This window comes from Ruditapes philippinarum, unplaced genomic scaffold (genome assembly GCF_026571515.1).
Source record: "Ruditapes philippinarum isolate M1 unplaced genomic scaffold, ASM2657151v2 ctg4412_1_1_1_1, whole genome shotgun sequence".
Classification (NCBI taxonomy): Eukaryota; Metazoa; Mollusca; class Bivalvia; order Venerida; family Veneridae; genus Ruditapes; species Ruditapes philippinarum.
The window spans coordinates 78538-98705 of NW_026860386.1; the positions used below are offsets into that span (position 1 = coordinate 78538).

The 20168-nt window shown below is 33.9% G+C and overlaps 1 protein-coding gene across 1 annotated transcript; it reads right to left on the reverse strand.

Moving 5' to 3' along the window:
* Positions 1-516: 516 nt before the first annotated feature.
* Positions 517-20069, reverse strand: LOC132759885 (centrosome-associated protein 350-like; the record flags this gene model as incomplete). Its single annotated transcript, XM_060751755.1, is given in 8 exon segments — positions 517-4425; positions 9005-9113; positions 10639-12524; positions 13515-13719; positions 15851-16011; positions 16832-17070; positions 17445-17706; positions 19831-20069. Coding segments are annotated over 8 exon segments (3766 nt in total), but the record flags the coding sequence as incomplete, so codon positions are not given.
* Between the last annotated feature and the right edge of the window lie 99 nt (positions 20070-20168).

Consider the following 20168-nt stretch of genomic DNA (forward strand, 5'->3'; position numbering starts at 1 on the left):
GAATTAAATGTATTTGTTGCTTTAGGGAAACAAAAATGAAGTAAGAAAATAAACAAAGCACAATAACTAAATAAATCATGGAGTACACAGTACCGGTTTTTGTGCACTGCACTTCATTTCAAGGAGATCTATCATCCTATGAAGTTTCATGTCCATAGCTTTTATAGTTTAGGAGAAATGGCTCGGACAAAACTGAAATATGAAAATTAACAAAGGGAAATAACTCAAAAAATAAAACAATGAAGAGTTCCAGTTATTGTGCAATGCACTCCTTCTCATTTCAAGTCCATAGATTTTATAGTTTAGGAGAAATTGCCTGGACAAAAACAAGTATGAAAATTAACAAAGGGCAAAAACTCAAAAATGAAGAAGTGCAGAGTAATGATTGTTATCACAAATAAATAAAATGTATAAATAAAATGCTAATAACAACAAATGACAGACACATTGCAATAACAAAAGCTTACCTCTCAAAACCAAGTGCTCAAGTGAGCAAAAAATAAATCAAGTCTTGGCATCGTTGTTAGCATTTATTTTTCTTTATTTTCTTTACAATTTAAAAGAAAAAATCTTTCAGTTTGCTTGTTTGTACATTTAGCACAAGTCTAACTGCTACATATAATAAATTATAATTTAGTTTCCTCCTTCATTATCTTACACTATTACAACTACAAATATATATGTATAAAACAATCATTCATAAGTACACTTACCCTTGTAAACAATAAGTTCACGTTTTAAGTTTTTATATCATAAACTAAATGTTTAACCGTTGCATAAATTTATTCAAGAAAATGCACAGTATAACAAGAGCTGTCCGTAAGACAGCGCGCTCGACTTTTTTATTGCTTGCCAATAAAAAAAGTTTTTGCAGTAAAAGGCAATACAAGAATCTCTGTATTTTTAAAGTGAACAATGGCCATGAGCATTAAGATATTTAGTGAAGAATTATTTTACTGAATTGTGTGATACCCTTGAACACTGCAGCAAAGTTTGAAATGTTTAAGTCAAAAGAGGGCTGGTAAGAAAGAAAAAAAAACTGAGTTGAGCCTTAAATAAATTTAATAGTATTAAACCCACTTTGAGAGAATAAGGTATTTTTACGTCACTCAGAACACCTTGGTAAATGACATAATAACATAATTTTTCAAGAAATCTATTTCAAGTACAAAAAGAGAAAAATAACTAGTTGTTTGATACCCTTGAATATTACAGCAATGTTTATATGACATAATTTATGGTAAAGTGAACAAGTGGATAGGAATGAATTTTTTTAGATTTTTTAAGTTTTTTAGTGCTTGCCTATAATACAAAACATTGACAGTTAAGGGCCATAATTCAAATAAAATCTTTGACAGAATTACCTTCTCCTGGACATGTTTGGGAATCATGATTGTAAACAAGTATTCCAACTTTCAAATTAATATCTCAAACAGTTCAGTCAAAAAGTGGACTGGTACTAAAAACTTAACCAAGATTCTAAGTCGATAAAAGGCCTTAATTTTTAAAACAAATCCTTGACAGAGTTACCTTCTCTTGCGTACAGATGGGGGTAATGATGTGAAATAGCATTAAAAGTTTCAAAGCAATATCTCAAAGGGTTAAGGCAATAATTGGATTTTACCCATATTCAATGTATTTTCTAAGTCAAAAAGGGGCATAATTCTGTCAAAAACCTTGACAGAGTTATGTCCTCTTGTCTGTTGATGAAGGTCGTGATGGTAAACAAGTATGGTCAGTTTCAAAGCAATACCTCCAATGGTTTTGAAATAAAGTGAGGTGGTACAAAAAACTTAACCAAGCTCAATACACTTTCTAAGTCAAAAAAGGGCCATAATTCTGTCAAAAACCTTGACAGAGTTATGTACTCTTGTCTGTAGATGGAGGTTATGATGGTGAACAAGTATGGTAAGTTTCAAAGCCATACTTGTAATACTTCTAAAATAAAGTGGGGTGGTACGAAAAACTTAACCAAGGTGTGACGCCGACGCCGACGCCGGGGCGAGTAGGATAGCTCCCCTTTTCATAGAAAAGTCGAGCTAAAAATTAGAACATTTAACTTTTACGTCAGATACTTCTTAAAAAATACCATATGAAATAAAACGAAATTTATAGTTCTGACTGATTTTACCTATGAAATACATTATGGTAAGAACATTCTAGTATTAAAGGTACATATGACATTACTTTTGTAACAGAGGAACTGAAACAATTACCAGGTCTTCATTTTGCTTGTAATAGAGATGTGTAGATCATCATGTGATAGTAATGCTGACATGGACATGCATCAGTTATCAAAGAACAGTAAAATGTTTCTTTTTTTTCCTCAAAAATTGGAGGAATAACACATTTTTTTTAAATATAAGACATCATGGCCTATTGTCATTTTCTTTATGCGTATAAAAATATAAGACAAAGAGGTCACTCTAGACATACAGATCTTACATTTAAAGGAATTGATGATGTTGAAGGAAGAGATTATTGGTCTACAGAAGGCCACATTACAGAGGTAACACCTTTAATTGTTTGTTGGAAAAATAAAACAAAACAATTGTCTAAGGTCAAAATATGAAAGGTTTACTATTTAATATAGGTATTTTTTATAGGACTATATTGACAAAAAGTCACTTGTGAGGTTCTCTCAGTCACTAAACATTTACAAATCTTTCAATACTTCGACTACACATACAAAATAAATAAAAAAAGAAATATATAAATATACATGCTGGCATAACTATAAAAAGAGCATTTCACTAACAAACCTAAGAGTATATGACTAAACAAACAAAACTGCTTCCAAAAAACAAGTAATACAGTAAAATCAGAAAAAAATTGAAATGCAAAAAAACCCTCTTATCATGTTTTTAGCATTAAATATTGAAATGTGCATGTGTGAACTGTAAGCTACATTTAACAATGTATCTCAGGTATTTCATTATTCTATCTTTTCTAATCATGGTAATTTATCTGTTTACTGTATATACTTGGCAATTTAAAGTAGACCTCAGCTGCCCTTCTGTGCATTAATTCTGTCACAAGTGAGCATGCCCAATCTTCCATTAGTTTAAGACAAGACTGGACAGTTAATGGCTTAAACAAACAATCTTAATTTCACAGTATATCAATACAAAACAAATATCACAGATCTATGAAAAAAAATCCCTGCAACTAGTTAATAAAATACAATCTTTCCTCAATGTTCAAAATGAGCACTTTCATTTTAAATGAAATCAACGACTTTCAAAAGTTACCAACAAGAGTATGAAAATGCAAGGGTATCACAATTTCTTAAAGTTTATATAACTTCCATTCTTTACAGACTGGACTTCAGGCTTTGACCTTCATGTTACAGGTACTGTTAGACCTTCATGAAGTCTTTTTTCATTATTCAAACAATAAATATATCTAAATTTTCAAAATAAACTAACACTGATACATGAGCAATATCATCTAATTAAAGGATGAGTGTATTATTTTAATAGAGTAGAAAAAAATAAATAAAATCCCTTATATTTCAAATGCAAAAAGGTTATGAAACAAATTCTCTAGACCATAATGCCATTTTAGCTCTACTTCATGATTCTCTGTTCTCAATTCAAACCCCAGAATATAAAATTCATGTGCAAGCTCTTATATACTCAGATCACTCATTTAGCTGTAACTGCAGATGAATAAGCATCTGCATCACTCAGATCACAAAAAAGCATCTGCATGAAATCAGATCACAAAAGCTTTTACATAATCCAGATCAAATAGCTGCCTATGTCTGCTGCTGCAAACTTTGCTTCTTGCGAAAGATTTTGTTCATTGTCTGAACAGTATCTGTCAATAAATCATTAAATATTGTTTCAGTTAGTTGCATTTTCACTGCTAATTCATCGTCATCATAATTAACCCACTCAGGCTCTTCTTCACGCAATTCTTGCACCAAAATTGTGTCAACAAGATCCTTCTTTTTACGAATACCCCATTTAGTCTTTTCCGACGATTTTTTGGCCCCATTTAAACCTAATATGTCAATAACTGCTTCCTGAACCACAGGTTTTAGCACATCTATAGTAGTAGGAGGGGAAGCACCTTTATAAAATTTGTTAGTTTTTCGTTTTGGTTTGTGCCAAGCAACAGGAGAATCATATTCTTCCTCTTTATAAATGTTTCTAATAATTTCTCCAGATAAATCAAATAATAGTTTCTTGAACACACGTCTACTGTTACTTATCAAATCTGAGCCAATCTCTTCATGTGTATAAAATGCTTCTGAAGGGTGGAGATCGGTTAATGGCTCGCCATACCGTCTTTGTTCCCAGAATTCATCTACGGCACTGGAAACTATAGAGTCTATTTCTTTCTCCTCATGGGGCACAGCGTAAAACACCTCCTCTGCAAACTTCTTCAGGTCTGATCTTGGAACATTTGATCGTAGATCTAAAAGATTAAAAGCAATTTAAAGCTTTAAGGCTAGTATAAACATGGTCAAATAAAAATTGAGGAAAAAATGTAACCTCACAGGTATACCAAAGATATTTAAAATCATCCTATGTCTTTAAAACTTCAATTTACAAATTAAATTTAATAGTTTAACCTGAATGCTAATAGACATAACAGGAGTAAAGAAAAGATTTGAAAAAAAAAAGATTTATAATAATTGACAGAAACAGAATACAGAAATGCAAAAGTGCTCAATATACAATGTTATTCGACAAGTGATTTATTTCACACCAAGATTTTCCATTAGGCCTTCAGGAAAAATGTCTTCATTGTAACCTATTTAACATTTGACAATACCTTTCAGCAACAAAAAATATTAATACAGAAAAATGTAATACAAGCTACTGGTACATAATAACCATCAGACTTTATACTGGCAATATTATGCCATATAGTCATTATGCCTTATGTAGGGTTGTGCAATATATTGGATATCACAATATTTTATCTGACATTATTATATCACAATATTTCTTTCAGAGATTCCAATATATTGGAGCTATGAAATTTCAATAACAAGCAATTATCATAGTATTGCAAGCAATCCATAAGTCCCCTACCGGTTAGAACCCCATCAACATTCTGAAGGGCCATTGGCCATTCACTAATGTTTCAATTTTTCTCTATTTTAAGTAAACTTGTTGGAAAAGTTCTTTAAAAGTGATCACAGGAAACAGTTTTTATGAACAGAAAGACAGACGGACTGAAGGACACTCTAAAGTTAATATTTAAAACATCCCTGTTACCAAAATATAACATTTTAAAAGCAAAATTCTTAAAGAGGAGATAACTCTTGAATTAAAGATGCAATTTAATAAAAATTTTCAGCTCTTTTTGACTAATCACAAATATTGTTATATTTGCCATGTTTTAAGCCTATTTGTTGCCAAGGCAACTGATATTTTTTCAAAATAGGAAGAACAGATAAGACATGCATAATTTCAAGACTGCCATCTACCCATATGTCAAGTTTCATTAAAATATTTCCAGTACTTTTTGAGTTATCACTGGATTCAGTTTATGTGTAAAATTTGCCATAATTTCAGCCTATTTGTTGCCATAGCAACCAGAATAATCAGCATAGGAAGAAAAGAAAAAGACGTGCATAATCTCAAGACTGCCATCTACCCATAATTATGTCAAGTTTCATAAAAATATTTCCAGTACTTTTTGCTTTATCACTGGATTCAGTTTATGTGTAAAATTTGCCATAATTTCAGCCTTATTTGTTGCCATAGCAACCAGAATTCTCAACATAGGAAGAAAAGAAAAAGACGTGCATAATCTCAAGACTGCCATCTACCCATATGTCAAGTTTCATAAAAATAAGTCCAGTACTTTTTGCTTTATCACTGGATCCAGTTTATGTGTAAAATTTGCCATATTTTTAGCCTATTTGTTGCCATAGCAACCAGAATTTTCAACATAGGAAGAAAAGAAAATGATGTGCATAATCCCAAGACTGCCATCTACCCATATGTCAAGTTTCATAAATATATTTAAAGTACTTTTTGGGTTATCACTGGATCCAGTTTATGTGTAAAATTTGCCATATTTTCAGCCTATTTGTTGCCATAGCAACCAGAATTTTCAACATAGGAAGAAAAGAAAAAGACGTGCATAATCTCCATACTGCCATCTATCCATATACCAAGTTTCATAAAAATATTTTCAGTACGTTTCAAGTTATCGCGGGATCCAGTTTTGTGGACGGACGGACTGACTACTTAGCAGACGTGTTTGTGGGGTTATTCCTTTGATCTCTTAACCCCACAAGAGCAAATTTTTTTAACCCCATAAGAGCATTTTTAACCACATAATACATGTCTCTACGGAATGAACCCCATACAGAGTGCCTGTACATAAACCTAAACCTCATAATGTAGCTCTTGTCTGCTCGGACTGACAGACGGACGGACAGAGGGTAAACCTAAAGTCCCCTCCGGTAAACCGGTAGGGGACTAATAAACAAGAGCTGTCAGAAGGACAGCGCGCTCGACTTTTTTAGTGCTTGCCTATAAAACAAAACTTTGACAGTTAAGGGCACACAAGACTTTAACTAGGAATTTCTAAGTACAAATCAAGAAACATTTTCACAGAGTTATCTTCTCTTGCTTACAGATAGGTCTCATGATGGCACATAAGAACTCCAACTTCCAAAGTAATATCTCAAATGGTTAAGTCAACAAGTGGACAAGAATGAAAATCTTAACTGAGTTTCTAAGTCAAAAAGGGCCATAATTCAAATAAAATCCTTAACAGAATTACCTTCTCCTGCCCATGTTTTGGGACCATGATGGTAAACAAGTATTCCAACTTTCAAATTAATATCTCAAACAGTTCAGTCAAAAAGTGGACTGGTACTAAAAACTTAACCAAGATTCTAAGTCGATAAAAGGCCTTAATTTTTAAAACAAATCCTTGACATAGTTACCTTCTCTTGCGTACAGATGGGGGTAATGATGTGAAATAGCATTAAAAGTTTCAAAGCAATATCTCAAAGGGTTAAGGCAATAAGTGGATTTTACCCATATTCAATGTATTTTCTAAGTCAAAAAGGGGCATAATTCTGTCAAAAACCTTGACAGAGTTATGTCCTCTTGTCTGTTGATGAAGGTCGTGATGGTAAACAAGTATGGTCAGTTTCAAAGCAATACCTCCAATGGTTTTGAAATAAAGTGAGGTGGTACAAAAAACTTAACCAAGCTCAATACACTTTCTAAGTCAAAAAAGGGCCATAATTCTGTCAAAAACCTTGACAGAGTTATGTACTCTTGTTTGTAGATGGAGGTTATGATGGTAAACAAGTATGGTAAGTTTCAAAGCCATACTTGTAATACTTCTGAAATAAAGTGGGGTGGTACGAAAAACTTAACCAAGGTGTGACGCCAACGCTAACGCCGACGCCGACGCCGGGGCGAGTAGGATAGCTCCCCTTTTCATAGAAAAGTCGAGCTAAAAAATCTATGAAATTTAGGCGTATTCTCAACTTGTATATAGCTTGCCTTCAAATGGCATTTGCTTAAGGTTGTTTTAATTTTCTCATTTACAATGCCACTTTTAAAACAGTGAGAAATCTCATGTACCATTTATCGGGACATATTATTAAACTATAAACCCTTTAGCCAAGATTCCGTAGGTCTTGCCTTTGTTTTCTTAAGCATTTTAGATAGTTCACAATATATTGCAATGTAATGTTATTTGTTTTTGTTTTTGAGTTTTACGTCACATTGACACAGTATAGGTCATATCACGATGTTCCAGCTTTACTGGTGGAGGAAGACCTCAGGTGCCCTTCCCTGCATTATTTCAGGCACTAAAGGGTACCTGAGTAGAACCACCGACGTTCTGTAAGCTAGCTGGATAGCTTCCTAACATGAAAGAATCCAAAGTCCCTGTCGGGATTCGAACCCACAGCGGTGAGGGGCAAGTGGTTTGAAGTTAACGACCTTAACCACTCAACCACGGACGCCCCGCAATGTAATGTAATGTTTGTAAATATCACAATATATTCCTCTTTACAATATCTAGCTGTAGCCTTATATGGCAACAATTACCTTTCATTGGTAATAGAAGACCATTAATAAAGACATGGTATCTGTGAACAAGAGCTGTCGGTAGGACAGCAACGCTCGACTATTCTTAGTGCTTGATAGTAAAAAAAATGCTTGATACAGTTACCTCCTCCTGTTTACAGGTTGGGGTCATGATGGTGAACAAGTGTGCAAAGTTTCAAAGCCATATGTCAATGGACTTTGAAAATATTTGAACTATTACAAAAACTTTAACGTAGATTCTAAGTCAAAAAAGGGGCATAATTCTGTCAAAATGCTTTATAGAGTTACCTCCTCCTGTCTACAGGTTGGGGTCATGATGGTGAACAAGTGTGCAAAGTTTCAAAGCCATATGTCTATGGACTTTGAAAATATTTGAACTATTACAAAAACTTTAACGTAAATTCTAAGTCGAAAAAGGGGCATAATTCTGTCAAAATGCTTGATAGAGTTACCTCCTCCTGTTTACAGGTTGGGGTCATGATGGTGAACAAGTGTGCAAAGTTTTAAAGCCATATGTCAATGAACTTTGAAAATATTCGAGGTATTACAAAAACTTTAACGTAAATTCTAAGTTGAAAAAGGGGCATAATTCTGTCAAAATGCTTGATAGAGTTACCTCCTCCTGTCTACAGGTTGGGGTCATGAATGGTGAACAAGTGTGCAAAGTTTCAAAGCCATATGTCAATGGACTTTGAAAATATTTGAACTATTACAAAAACTTTAACGTAAGTGGTTACGCCGACGCCGACGCTCGGGTGACTACAATAGCTCTACTTATTCTTATCGAATAGTCGAGCTAAAAGCTATAAAATGATGGCAATTAAGAATGATAACTTTCATGAAATAGGGTATAGCATCTGTATCTTTTCATCATTATTGGTCAAACCTAGAACTGAAAATATAGCAAAAGAAAGGCAAAACTCGACAAATAATACATGTATATGGTTTTATCAACTCACCGTTTTCAGCACCGGTGAAGTTCGTTGATGATTTATTTGATGGCACCCAAAACTCTTCTTCAAAATCTCCCTCAAACAAACCACTATCTGTCACAGGCTTATGACTTTCCTGAAATTATACAAGATCATAGTAAACATCTGAAAATATATTTAGATTGAGTTTTAAGTCATATCATAACTGTTAAGGTCATATTCCAGCTTTTACTGGTGAAGACATCAGGTGTATCAGCATGTATTATTTAAGACAGGTGTATCAGCATGTATTATTTAAGACAGGTGTATCAGCATGTATTATTTAAGACAGGTGTATCAGCATGTATTATTTAAGACAGGTGTATCAGCATGTATTATTTAAGACAGGTGTATCAGCATGTATTATTTAAGACAGGTGTATCAGCATGTATTATTTAAGACAGGTGTATCAGCATGTATTATTTAAGACAGGTGTATCAGCATGTATTACTTAACACAGGTGTATCAGCATGTATTACTTAAGACAGGTGTATCAGCATGTATTATTTAAGACAGGTGTCTCAGCATGTATAATTTAAGACAGGTGTATCGGCATGTATTATTTAAGACAGGTGTATCAGCATGTATTATTTAAGACAGGTGTATCAGCATGTATTATTTAAGACAGGTGTATCAGCATGTATTACTTAAGACAGGTGTATCAGCATGTATAATTTAAGACAGGTGTATCAGCATGTATTATTAAGACAGGTGTACCAGCATGTATTATTTAAGACAGGTGTATCAGCATGTATTATTTAAGACAGGTGTATCAGCATGTATTATTTAAGGCAGGTGTATCAGCATGTATAATTTAAGACAGGTGTATCAGCATGTATTATTTAAGACAGGTGTATCAGCATGTATTATTCAAGACAGGTGTCTCAGCATGTATTATTTAAGACAGGTGTATCAGCATGTATTACTTAAGACAGGTGTATCAGCATGTATTACTTAAGACAGGTGTATCAGCATGTATTATTTAAGACAGGTGTCTCAGCATGTATTATTTAAGACAGAAGCTGACACCCAAGTAGCACCATCAACCTTCTAGCTGTATAACTTTCTCACATTAAAGACTGAAGCCGTTTTTGTAGCTCTAATGGTCAAGTTCAAAATCAGCCATCTTAACGACTCATTATCCAAGTCCCCTAATATTTTTCATAGCAAAAAGTACAAACAAAAATATTATTGGACCACAACAGCCCAGTTTTGGAAGTGAATTGGTCTTATAAATAAATAAATAAAAAATAAATAACTAAAACCACTTTTTGTTTATCATTGTCTCCAGATAAAAAGGACATTACTACTATCATCAGTTTTCACTTATTTAGTTCTTTACAGTATATTATATACAGCATTACTCTGTATTTTTGACATACAAACATGTCTACATCCTCGCCAGGGGTTTAACATTATTTGAAGATATATTGTAAATCTTTTTACAAGGACAACATTTAGGTTACTTGTCAAATTCTAAGCAGAGGATAAAACATTCTTTCACACAATAGTGGACACATTTGTAAAACCTTCAATCTTTCATAAGGTTAGCCTGGTGTGTAAAGTTTATAAACATTAAATACACACAACAAATGAATAAAAATTTCACATGACATGAGTACCTTATCAGATTGTAGGCCAGGCACAGGTGAGCCTGGTCTGAGTGGAGCATCCAGGTGCATATCATCATCTGCTTTGTCTAGTACGCCCTGAATTTCATCGGTAGGTGAAGGGGGACTCTCATTCTGATCCTCGTCAACTTCTAAGATACCACTGTCTCGAGATTGGTTCACATCTTGTGACTGGCGGTTATTTTTTCTAATGGTTAGCATGTGCTCAATGGCATCATTCATCATATTGTTGACAGCAACGTCTGTGCGGTCATCAATTGATGGCTCATTTCTCTCTGCAGGAAATTCATCTGGACCTTGTTCAGAGTTGGAATGCTGAAGGAAATCTTCCAGGTCATCAATGTCTCCATTGGTCTGTACCTCTTCAATATGATGAGGCTTTGCCGGTTTAGGTGCCACTGGAGGACCTTTCTTCTTTGTTGTTTGTTTTTTATCTGCAATTTTACTTATTGTGTTAACATTTTCTCTAACAACTGACTCAAACAGGTCATTTGTAATTTTATCTGCTAAAATTTCCTTCCTGGATTTTGTCTCAGGTTTAAGTTCCTTGTCTGCCTCTCTTGGTGATTCCTGAGGAGATTCATCAAACATCTGAACATTTTCATCAGCCTCAGCAATAAATCTAAGTAAGTCACCATCTTCAGTATTAACACTCTGTACACTTTCTATACTGGATCTTACATCTACATTATCCAGTAAAGGCCCTTTCTCTTCTTCATCCCCTGGAGTTGCTTGCACATCATGAGCTGGAACAATAACACCATGTTTTTCTCTGCATGTGAAATACCTCACACCATCTTCAATTCCATTATGCCTTCCCTCTGGATGGTCCAATTCCACACCTGCCCAAACACCAGGTGCAAATTGTACATTTCCCTTAAAAAGCAATGTTCCTGACACTTTCTTTCCACTAGGCCCAGTTACATAAACTCCATCTCCTATTTCAAAATCAGCAAGAGGGGTAAAAAAGTCACTTTTTTCACTTAAACTCTCATGTTTCGATATTTCTCTTGGAGTAGCTGTAGGGGATGCTACAGGAGTATCCTCATTATCTGTTCCAAGTAAATCATCAATATCAAATACATTTGAAATCAGGCCAGAGCCTGGCTTCTTCTTTGAAGATGGTTCACTAACTTCATCATTAAATTTTGGCACTTTGTCTTCCGTCTGAATTACAGGAGACTTCTCTGATTCGGAAGACTCGTGTTCAGTCTGATATGAAATCACCGAAGATCGCTCACTCCTACCACTAGAGGGTCTTGATGACTCAACAACCGATGACCTCTGAGAAATATCCCCTTCACTATCATTATCCTTCTCCTTACCAAATACATCAGTATCTTTCCCTTGAGTCTTTAAATCTAGTTGTTTAATAAATGACTCTGAAGGCAGATTCTCAGAAATTTGTTCAGATATTTGTTCTGATATTTGTTCAGTAATAGATCTAGCAGACTGAGGTACTGTTTTTGTTTCTATATCTTCAGACATCTGGCTAACTGATCTGGCACTTAGTGGCAGTTTCTCATGATGAGTCATAGTGTTTGGCTCAGTAGCAAAGTCATCAGTGTATGACACTGACACATCATAAATATCTTCTTTAGTACTGAGATTGATTTTAATTTCCTTAGACTTGTCATCTGAAGCTTCTGAGGCAGCAGAGATAATGTCCTCTTCGATCTCGTCAGTTTTATCGTCAACAGCTGACAAGATCTCTCCACTAAATTTATCTTTAATGCTCTGAATACGCTCCTGGTATGAAAGATCAGATCTCTCTGAACGTGATGTGGGTGTTTCACTACCCTCGGAAATCTTGTCTAAATGGGATTTGGCTGTTTTGCTTGGGGTCACAGGAGTTTTTGGTGACATTTGCTTCTGGTCTGCAATAGATATACAGTCATATTAAGACATAGGACAACAATAGAAGTACAAATATTTCTTTAATTATTAAAAAGTGATAAAATGCTGTCTTCAGAGTAAAATGTTAACAGGACTCTAAAGAGCACCTTAAACATCTAAGTGTGTTTTTTTTAAACCAGCGAAAGCTGTCCTGACCTGAAACAAATCAAACAAACATAAAATTTTACTAGAAATAGTCCATCAGATAATTAGAACATATGGTTCATTTCAATAAAGTAATACAATGAAGAAATATGCAGTAACACAGTGTATAATAGAAATTACTGAACCCCGTCTTGTTAGCCTAGACATTTCTCCTATTTTGGGATTAAAACCATGTTATACTTCCGGTCATTGTACCTTACTTTGGTGCATATGTACTTAAACTTAACAGGAAGTAGACTTGTTTCGATACTGTACCAACAGCAATGTTTTACTCTTGAACTGTAAAAGGTTATCTTTTTTGTTCAACCCTTAACCTGGTGGAAGCTAAAGTTTTTGTTTGTTTAATTGGGTTTTACGTCACAATGACACATTATAGGTCTTATGGCCACGCTCCAGCTTTATTGGTGGAGGAAGACCTCAGGTGCCATTCCATACATTATTTCAGGCATGAACGGGAACCCGAGTAGAACCACCAACGTTCAATGAGCTAGCTGGATAGCTTCCACACATGAAAGAATCCAAAGTCCCTTTCGGGATTCAAACCCACAGCTGTGAATGGCAAGTGGTTTGAAGTCAACGACCTTAACCACGGATGCCCCTGGAAGCTAAAGTGATGAGACATTGCCACCAGTATAGAGCCAGGCAAGCATGTACACCCATGCAGTCTGTAAAAGCACTATACTGCTAGTAGCTCAATCTTTGTGTTTTGTTATTGAAATCCCTTAAACTCTGAATGGACTGCTGATTAAGTCAAAGCTTGGCAATTTCATTATTCAGCAAAAAAAATGGAGATAATTTGCATTTACCTTTATCTTCAGGAATGTTTGGTGACACTTGAGCAGAGTCTGGTCCACTACTGTCAGTATCTAAACGTTTTGTGGGTGTTTTGATAGTCTTGGACGGGCTCACTTTGGGCTGTTTAATCTGTGGGCGGACAGTAGATTTTGCAGGCTCGTGATTCATCTCCTTTTTGAGGTCAACTTTTAACTGAGCAATCTGGTTGTCATATGCCTAAAATATAACATTAACAAAATATGCATTTTCAACTATCAAGTTTTACAAATTCTTTGAGACTGAAATTAAATTTGCAGAAACAATTATTAATACTAAAATCTGACGATTGTAAAATCCTAGTTTTTTTTTCCAAATGATTTGTTTGTTTTTGTGGTTTTAACACTGATTTCTACACACTTTTTTAGGTTATATTTTGGCATTCAATCCACATAACCAGCTTTCTTGTATAACTAACCAGAAAACAATTTTCTAAAAGTGATTACTATTTAATTTAACTCATGAAATATGGTGCTATATCAGTCAAATATATTTCATATTTTTTAAAAATAAATATGAAATATAAATATGAAAGTGGGTGGAGTCAAAACTCAGATTTATCTTAAGAGACTTCTTTCGCCATTTTATTTTTTGTTGAATTTTGAAAACTGTCTAGAATGATAGAAAATTATTTAACTAAGAAAATAAATCCGAACACCAATATCTTGAATTCAGTCATTAATGCTGTACAGACGTTTAAAGAGTTGTGTACATGAACAATGTAGCGCTAAATATCGCGTGCAAAACAAGACAATAATTATATTACTGCTCGCTGTACAATTGAAATTGCGTTGCAAGCAGAGGTGTTCGTAACCATTTTTCTTTGGTAATGAAATTAAATAAAAAGGTTATTTTTACGTTTTTTGTGAAATATGGTATATATTTGCACTCAACACTCCCGGCTCGTGAAAATATGTGTCATTTTATGTTTCGTGAAAATATATTCAATATTTCACTCAAAAGAAAAAATATCCTCGTAATATTTGCTGCCTGTGGATTGTAAAATATTGTTTATATTGGGATAAAGTGATTCCAGAATACTTTGAATGGAAGAAATTGTTAGCATGTTTTATTGAAATTGAGTCAACATGTTAAGATATATTGTCATCGGCAAACCTAATACTGTATTCCTAGAAATGTTCGCAGATACAATATTTCGCGTTTTTCACAACGTCGGCATTTTCGCGGAGACAAACTTTCGCGGATTTGTAGTAACCGTGACGTCCGCGAAAATTAACTCGCTACGGCCTAAATAACAGCTTTTTTAGGCTACGGTATAAACCTACATGTATTTGATTTTCCATTTATGAATGTCACATAAATTATTCAGCAATTCATGATTGACCTTAAAATCTATAAACTAGAACAAGTGTATTACTCAAAGGTAGCAGGAAATTTCCCAGTTTTTTTTCCCCGGTCCAGACGTCTGGATTTATATAACGGTTATGTTGTGCTACTTTAACAGTATTGGACTGTACATCGCTTTCATTATAACAACATAACAGATCTTTATCAATGTAGCTATTGTACTTTAAAAACAAAGGATTAAAACTTCTCCAAGCAAATAAAATCCAAGTCATTTAATGTACGCAAACGGTAAATGTTTTGTATACGCTGTGACTAGCAAATAATGTGAATAAGCGTGATAATTACTAATAATTGACATTTTTTTATGTGTTTTTTTTTGTTATGTGCATTATAGGTATATTGAAGTGTAAATATGGATTACAAGCTAAAACATGTGGTGGTTTAGTAAGATGAACTTTACATAATTTTTACACATTTCTATAGCACCTGTGTTTATATGTTATTGTGAAAGTAAATTATAACAAATATTTGGAACGTTTATGTTTTTATTTGGTTGAAGCTAGAAATGTTCGCGGATTTGTTATAAGTGACATATTCGCGGCCATAAAGAATCGCGTAATCATGCCTACCGCGAAAAGCGCTAACTTAAAATGCACGAAATCTTTTCTAGGAATACAGTAAAAAAAGCCGAATAATTTGTTCCAGTACATTTTACTTTGATTACATAAAATCATTCATGTTCATTAAAGATTTATTTAAGACATTTTATGTTATAAATCTTTCAAGAAAAGGCCATAGTTATTTGTTATGAAAACACCAAAATGTTACTTTTCATCAGACATAGCTTAGTCATTTAACCTAAATATCTTACACTGCAAGCATCATGCTGTGAATTTTTACCTACATCCACTTGAAGAGCAGCTCAATAACATTATGTTCTCACTGTATCATGTGACAATGAGTCAAACAAAGTCGGCATTTTCTAAAAATTTCAAACAATTACCTCAATCTGTTTCTTTAAAGTTTCTTCTTTGTTCTTCATCAGTTCCTTCTTTTTCTTCTTTCTCTCCCGTTTTAACTTATCTGCCTCAGTTTTCCTTTTTCTCAGTTCTTCATTCAAAGCCCGTATTCTGCCCTCAAAGTCACTCAACTCGGACTGCGACTCTATAAATAGCACACACAAGTTAACATTCTATATAAATAACTTGGAAATGTACAAACAAGTACATTAGCAATGTGTCTGTACATTGAAGACGTAAAAGTCACTAAAATTTAGAATATACCAAACCAATAAAAGATATTACTAGTGGCTGCAAGATTTCTTCAATACCACGTAACATCTATTTCATAAGCATGTTACTCATATTTTCCATATTCCTTTCATAATAAAAGTAAATTAAAGTAACAAAATATAACAAGATATCTTTATTGTAAAAACTGTACATGCTTTTTCAAAGTTAACTAATGGGGAATAATTCAGTAAAATCTTTATCTGTCCCATGCAAAACTTTAATCAACTGCTAAGCCACAAAGAGTAGTATGGAGCAATAACTATTCAAATGGTCAAGCTAGAGGTAAAAATCAGTGATACTTATTCGGAAATTTATCCTCTATATTGTTTTCTCTTTCTTTGATTCTCAAAAAGAAATGAAAGCATTTTGTATGTTTGGTTTTATGCCAATTTTAACACATTACTTGGCTGTAACTTGGTGGTCAGTCCACCTAACAAGCCTTACTGGATAATTAACTAGTAATATCCAATTTCAATCCTGATTCAATCTCTGATTTCTGAATCAGCAGTAAAGTTACATAATAATTAGACTCAAAGTCTGACATCAGCTGTCCCAGAGAAATTTTGCCTCACTTGTGTGTGTTTAGGTTTGTTCACCCTCACCACCATAATAATTAATATATGGGCGTTAAAAAATTCTCTAACTTCTCAGACAATCTGTGGTATAATTACAACATAGAATATTTAACTTACCATTCAGCGAAAATGAATCTTCTGACTCGCTCTCGGAGTTTCGAGAATGACTTCTGGAACTAAACAAACCCCTAGGTGACCTTCCAGGGGAGGACAGGCCTCTGTATTTTTTTAGTTTCTCAAGAGGAGACTTGGATGTGGTCTGACTCTTGCTTGTCTTTTTGGATGCAGTGGCTGTGTCATCAAAGGTCTCGTTACCATAGCTGTGCGTCATGGTGTCATCACTTGAATCATTCATCCTGCAAACAACAGAAAACTAAGGCGTAAAATCTCACCAATGCTAGAAATAAACACAAGATAAAGCAAAATATTTCATTATAGCCCACCATTTTATTTTGCTATTTTAACCAATGACCTGTAGAATAATTTCTTTGGAAAGATTATCTAACAATAAAGATTATGTTAATTACATTTCATGATACATTAAGTAATAACTTTACTTAGGATAACTAGATTGTAATTTATGTTTCTGCAGAAAACAGCTCCACAACTTTTCTATTCATGCTTATTCTTTAATGATTTTAGACATATATAACTGGGCACTTTATCTTGCAATTGCTTTTAGAAATTAAGACAGAGCTTATTCCACTTCATAAAAGTTATAAACACTTACTTTTTAGAATCATCAGCACTAGACACTGATTGAATATCCTCCATAACAGAGCTTTCGCTACCACTTCGGTTATGATTCTTAATATTAGACTTGTCATTCATCATTCGTCGGTGAATCTCCTCTGGCGAACTCTCGAGACTGGCTGTCTTTATGTCTTCCTTGATGCTGGTGTAGAGTGATTCATCACGAGCAGTTGTTATTGTTTCAGAAATTACAGTACTATCTCTATCCTGAGACACTGACATTGTTTTTATTGTAGAATCTAGAAAAATAAATTATTTAATTTATTCTAATCTTTCTCTTTCTGATATTACAGTTTTATATCTCACCGACACTATTGAGATCTCATGGTAAATTTGAAGCCAGGCCTTAGGTGCCCTTCTGGGCATTATTTCAGGCACGATAGGAAGCTGAGTATAGCCACTGACCTTTCATAACCTAATTTGACAACTCCCTAACATGAAAGCATCCAAAAAGTTTGAAGTCAACAAGTTGGCAACCATACTCAGCCATCTAATATTTACCCATGAAATTTATCATGTTTTCTTAGCAAATATTGTGTTATTTTATAATTAAACACTAAAAAAACAAAATGTAAAATCTCATTACATATTTATTATAATTTGGGGAGAAATTATGAATAATAATATTTTCATAAAGCAATTTTGTCTTATACGAGGGATGATCAAAAATAAACCGGACTGTGACTGGCAATTGAAGAATTTTCATCCTATCACTTATTGTTATATATCACATTTAATCGGAAAACAATACCTGTAAACTGATGCTATATCTAATCTGATAACGCAAATAGCTTGTCCGTAACAGCTGATTCAAAAACCATGGTAACGCACACCCGGCGCAGTGCGTAAATTCGCCTTGACATGAGGCGCTCTATGCTGCGTGTATTTTACAATATGGCACAATTAGATTTCAAAATACGCCAAAACGTCATGTACAATATCTTTGACGTTGTCAGTAAAAATGACTTCATTTAAACCATATTTATATTTACAATCACAATTCAAACGTCACATGTTAATGAAATAGTCGCGTTAAAACTATGTCGTCGGAATGTCTCGAAAATCGATCAATAGGAAAAATTTGTCAAATGTAAGACGAGAAACTGTTTAAAACGTAGAAAAAGATTATGGCTAACAAGGGAAAAGTTCCAGAAAGCCACAGCATATTTTTTGATTAGCTTAAAAGATTAAGAAAAGATAATAGAGAAATAGAAACAAGTAAGGGAGAGACAGAAAAAAGACATTTTCAAGGACGTTGGTGACGTCAATCGCCAAGACGTTGAAAAATGACAGTCGATTGACTGCTGACATTGTCAACGATGTTCGATAATAACTACGGGACGGTGCAGTCAACTCTGAGGATCTTAAAATGAAAATAGTTAATGCATTAATTACATGTATTATATTCTTGGTTTACAATTGCATCAATTATTCTCTCATTTTACGCAGTAGTCTTGTCAACAATTTAACAGCCACTGTTCAAAATGGCTATGCGTTTTATTTATTTTAAAATAATGACAATTTTGATCATAGTTGTATTATTCTGTTATTTTTTCGTATGTATGATACATTATCATTCAGCATCATTATTTTACATTATTTGTAATTTATACATAATATAGTTAATTGCATGTGCGATTTTTTCAACAATCAAGTTACAGAAGGAAATAACGGAAGTTTGCATCATTACCGGAGTTCTTTATCACCATTCATTCTATTATAATACAATATGATACCCACTTGTACAGAAATATATATAGGCAGGAGATCCGCCGCATCAATAACATAACTGTACCACATATTGGCCTACTCCGTGAATGAGTAAAGATCTGCTCCGTTAAGGACAATACGCTTGTGACGTCGTTAACGTCAATTTTAAAGTTATACCGTGCGCCGCATTGCTTTACATGTGCATGCCAATAACAGCATAACTTTTTTCTTTGTTAATATTTCTTGTTGGTATTTTTTGTATCATTTAGAGGATAGATTCCGATTTATTTTCCGTGTATTGTTAAGCAAATTTATTTAACAGGTTAAGAATCGTTTACAAAGTCCGGTTAATTTTTGATCATCCCTCGTAGTAGCATATGAATTTACAACTTCATTCAAAACAGCAGAAAAAAGCAATTCATTCAGAAAAGGCGTGCTGAATAGGGAATGATGCCATTAAAGCACACAACCTGTCTTACAAGGAGTATGAATAGAACATGGATATTCATCCCATAATGTCACTTGAGTCCCTACGAACAGTGATTAAAGGGACTTTTGGAAAACCTCAAGCCAAATAATACAACATCTGTAAATAACAAGATCCTTCAATATACAACAATTGGTTATTTATGTATCATTAAGATATTAAATACCTTTTGTGGTTCCATTATCCTTCTTACTTGACGGCTTTTCTGTTTCACTTTTGGCCGCACTTTGTGATGGTTCTTTCTCCTTCTTCACATCTTTGTCTTTTTTATCCCATACTTTCAATGCTTGTTTTTCCAGTTTAAATACCCTAGATTCTTCCTTGTCCAGCATGGTCTTCCATTTGAGTAGTTCTTCTGCATTCTTCCGCCTATCCATTAACTGGGACTGTCTTTGTGTCAAATACCTTAGGAAAACAAGAGATTTTTGATGTGTTATTTTATCAAAAACATGATATCACTTGTCTTCTATCTTATTTAAATAATAAAGCTTGCAAACAACTTTT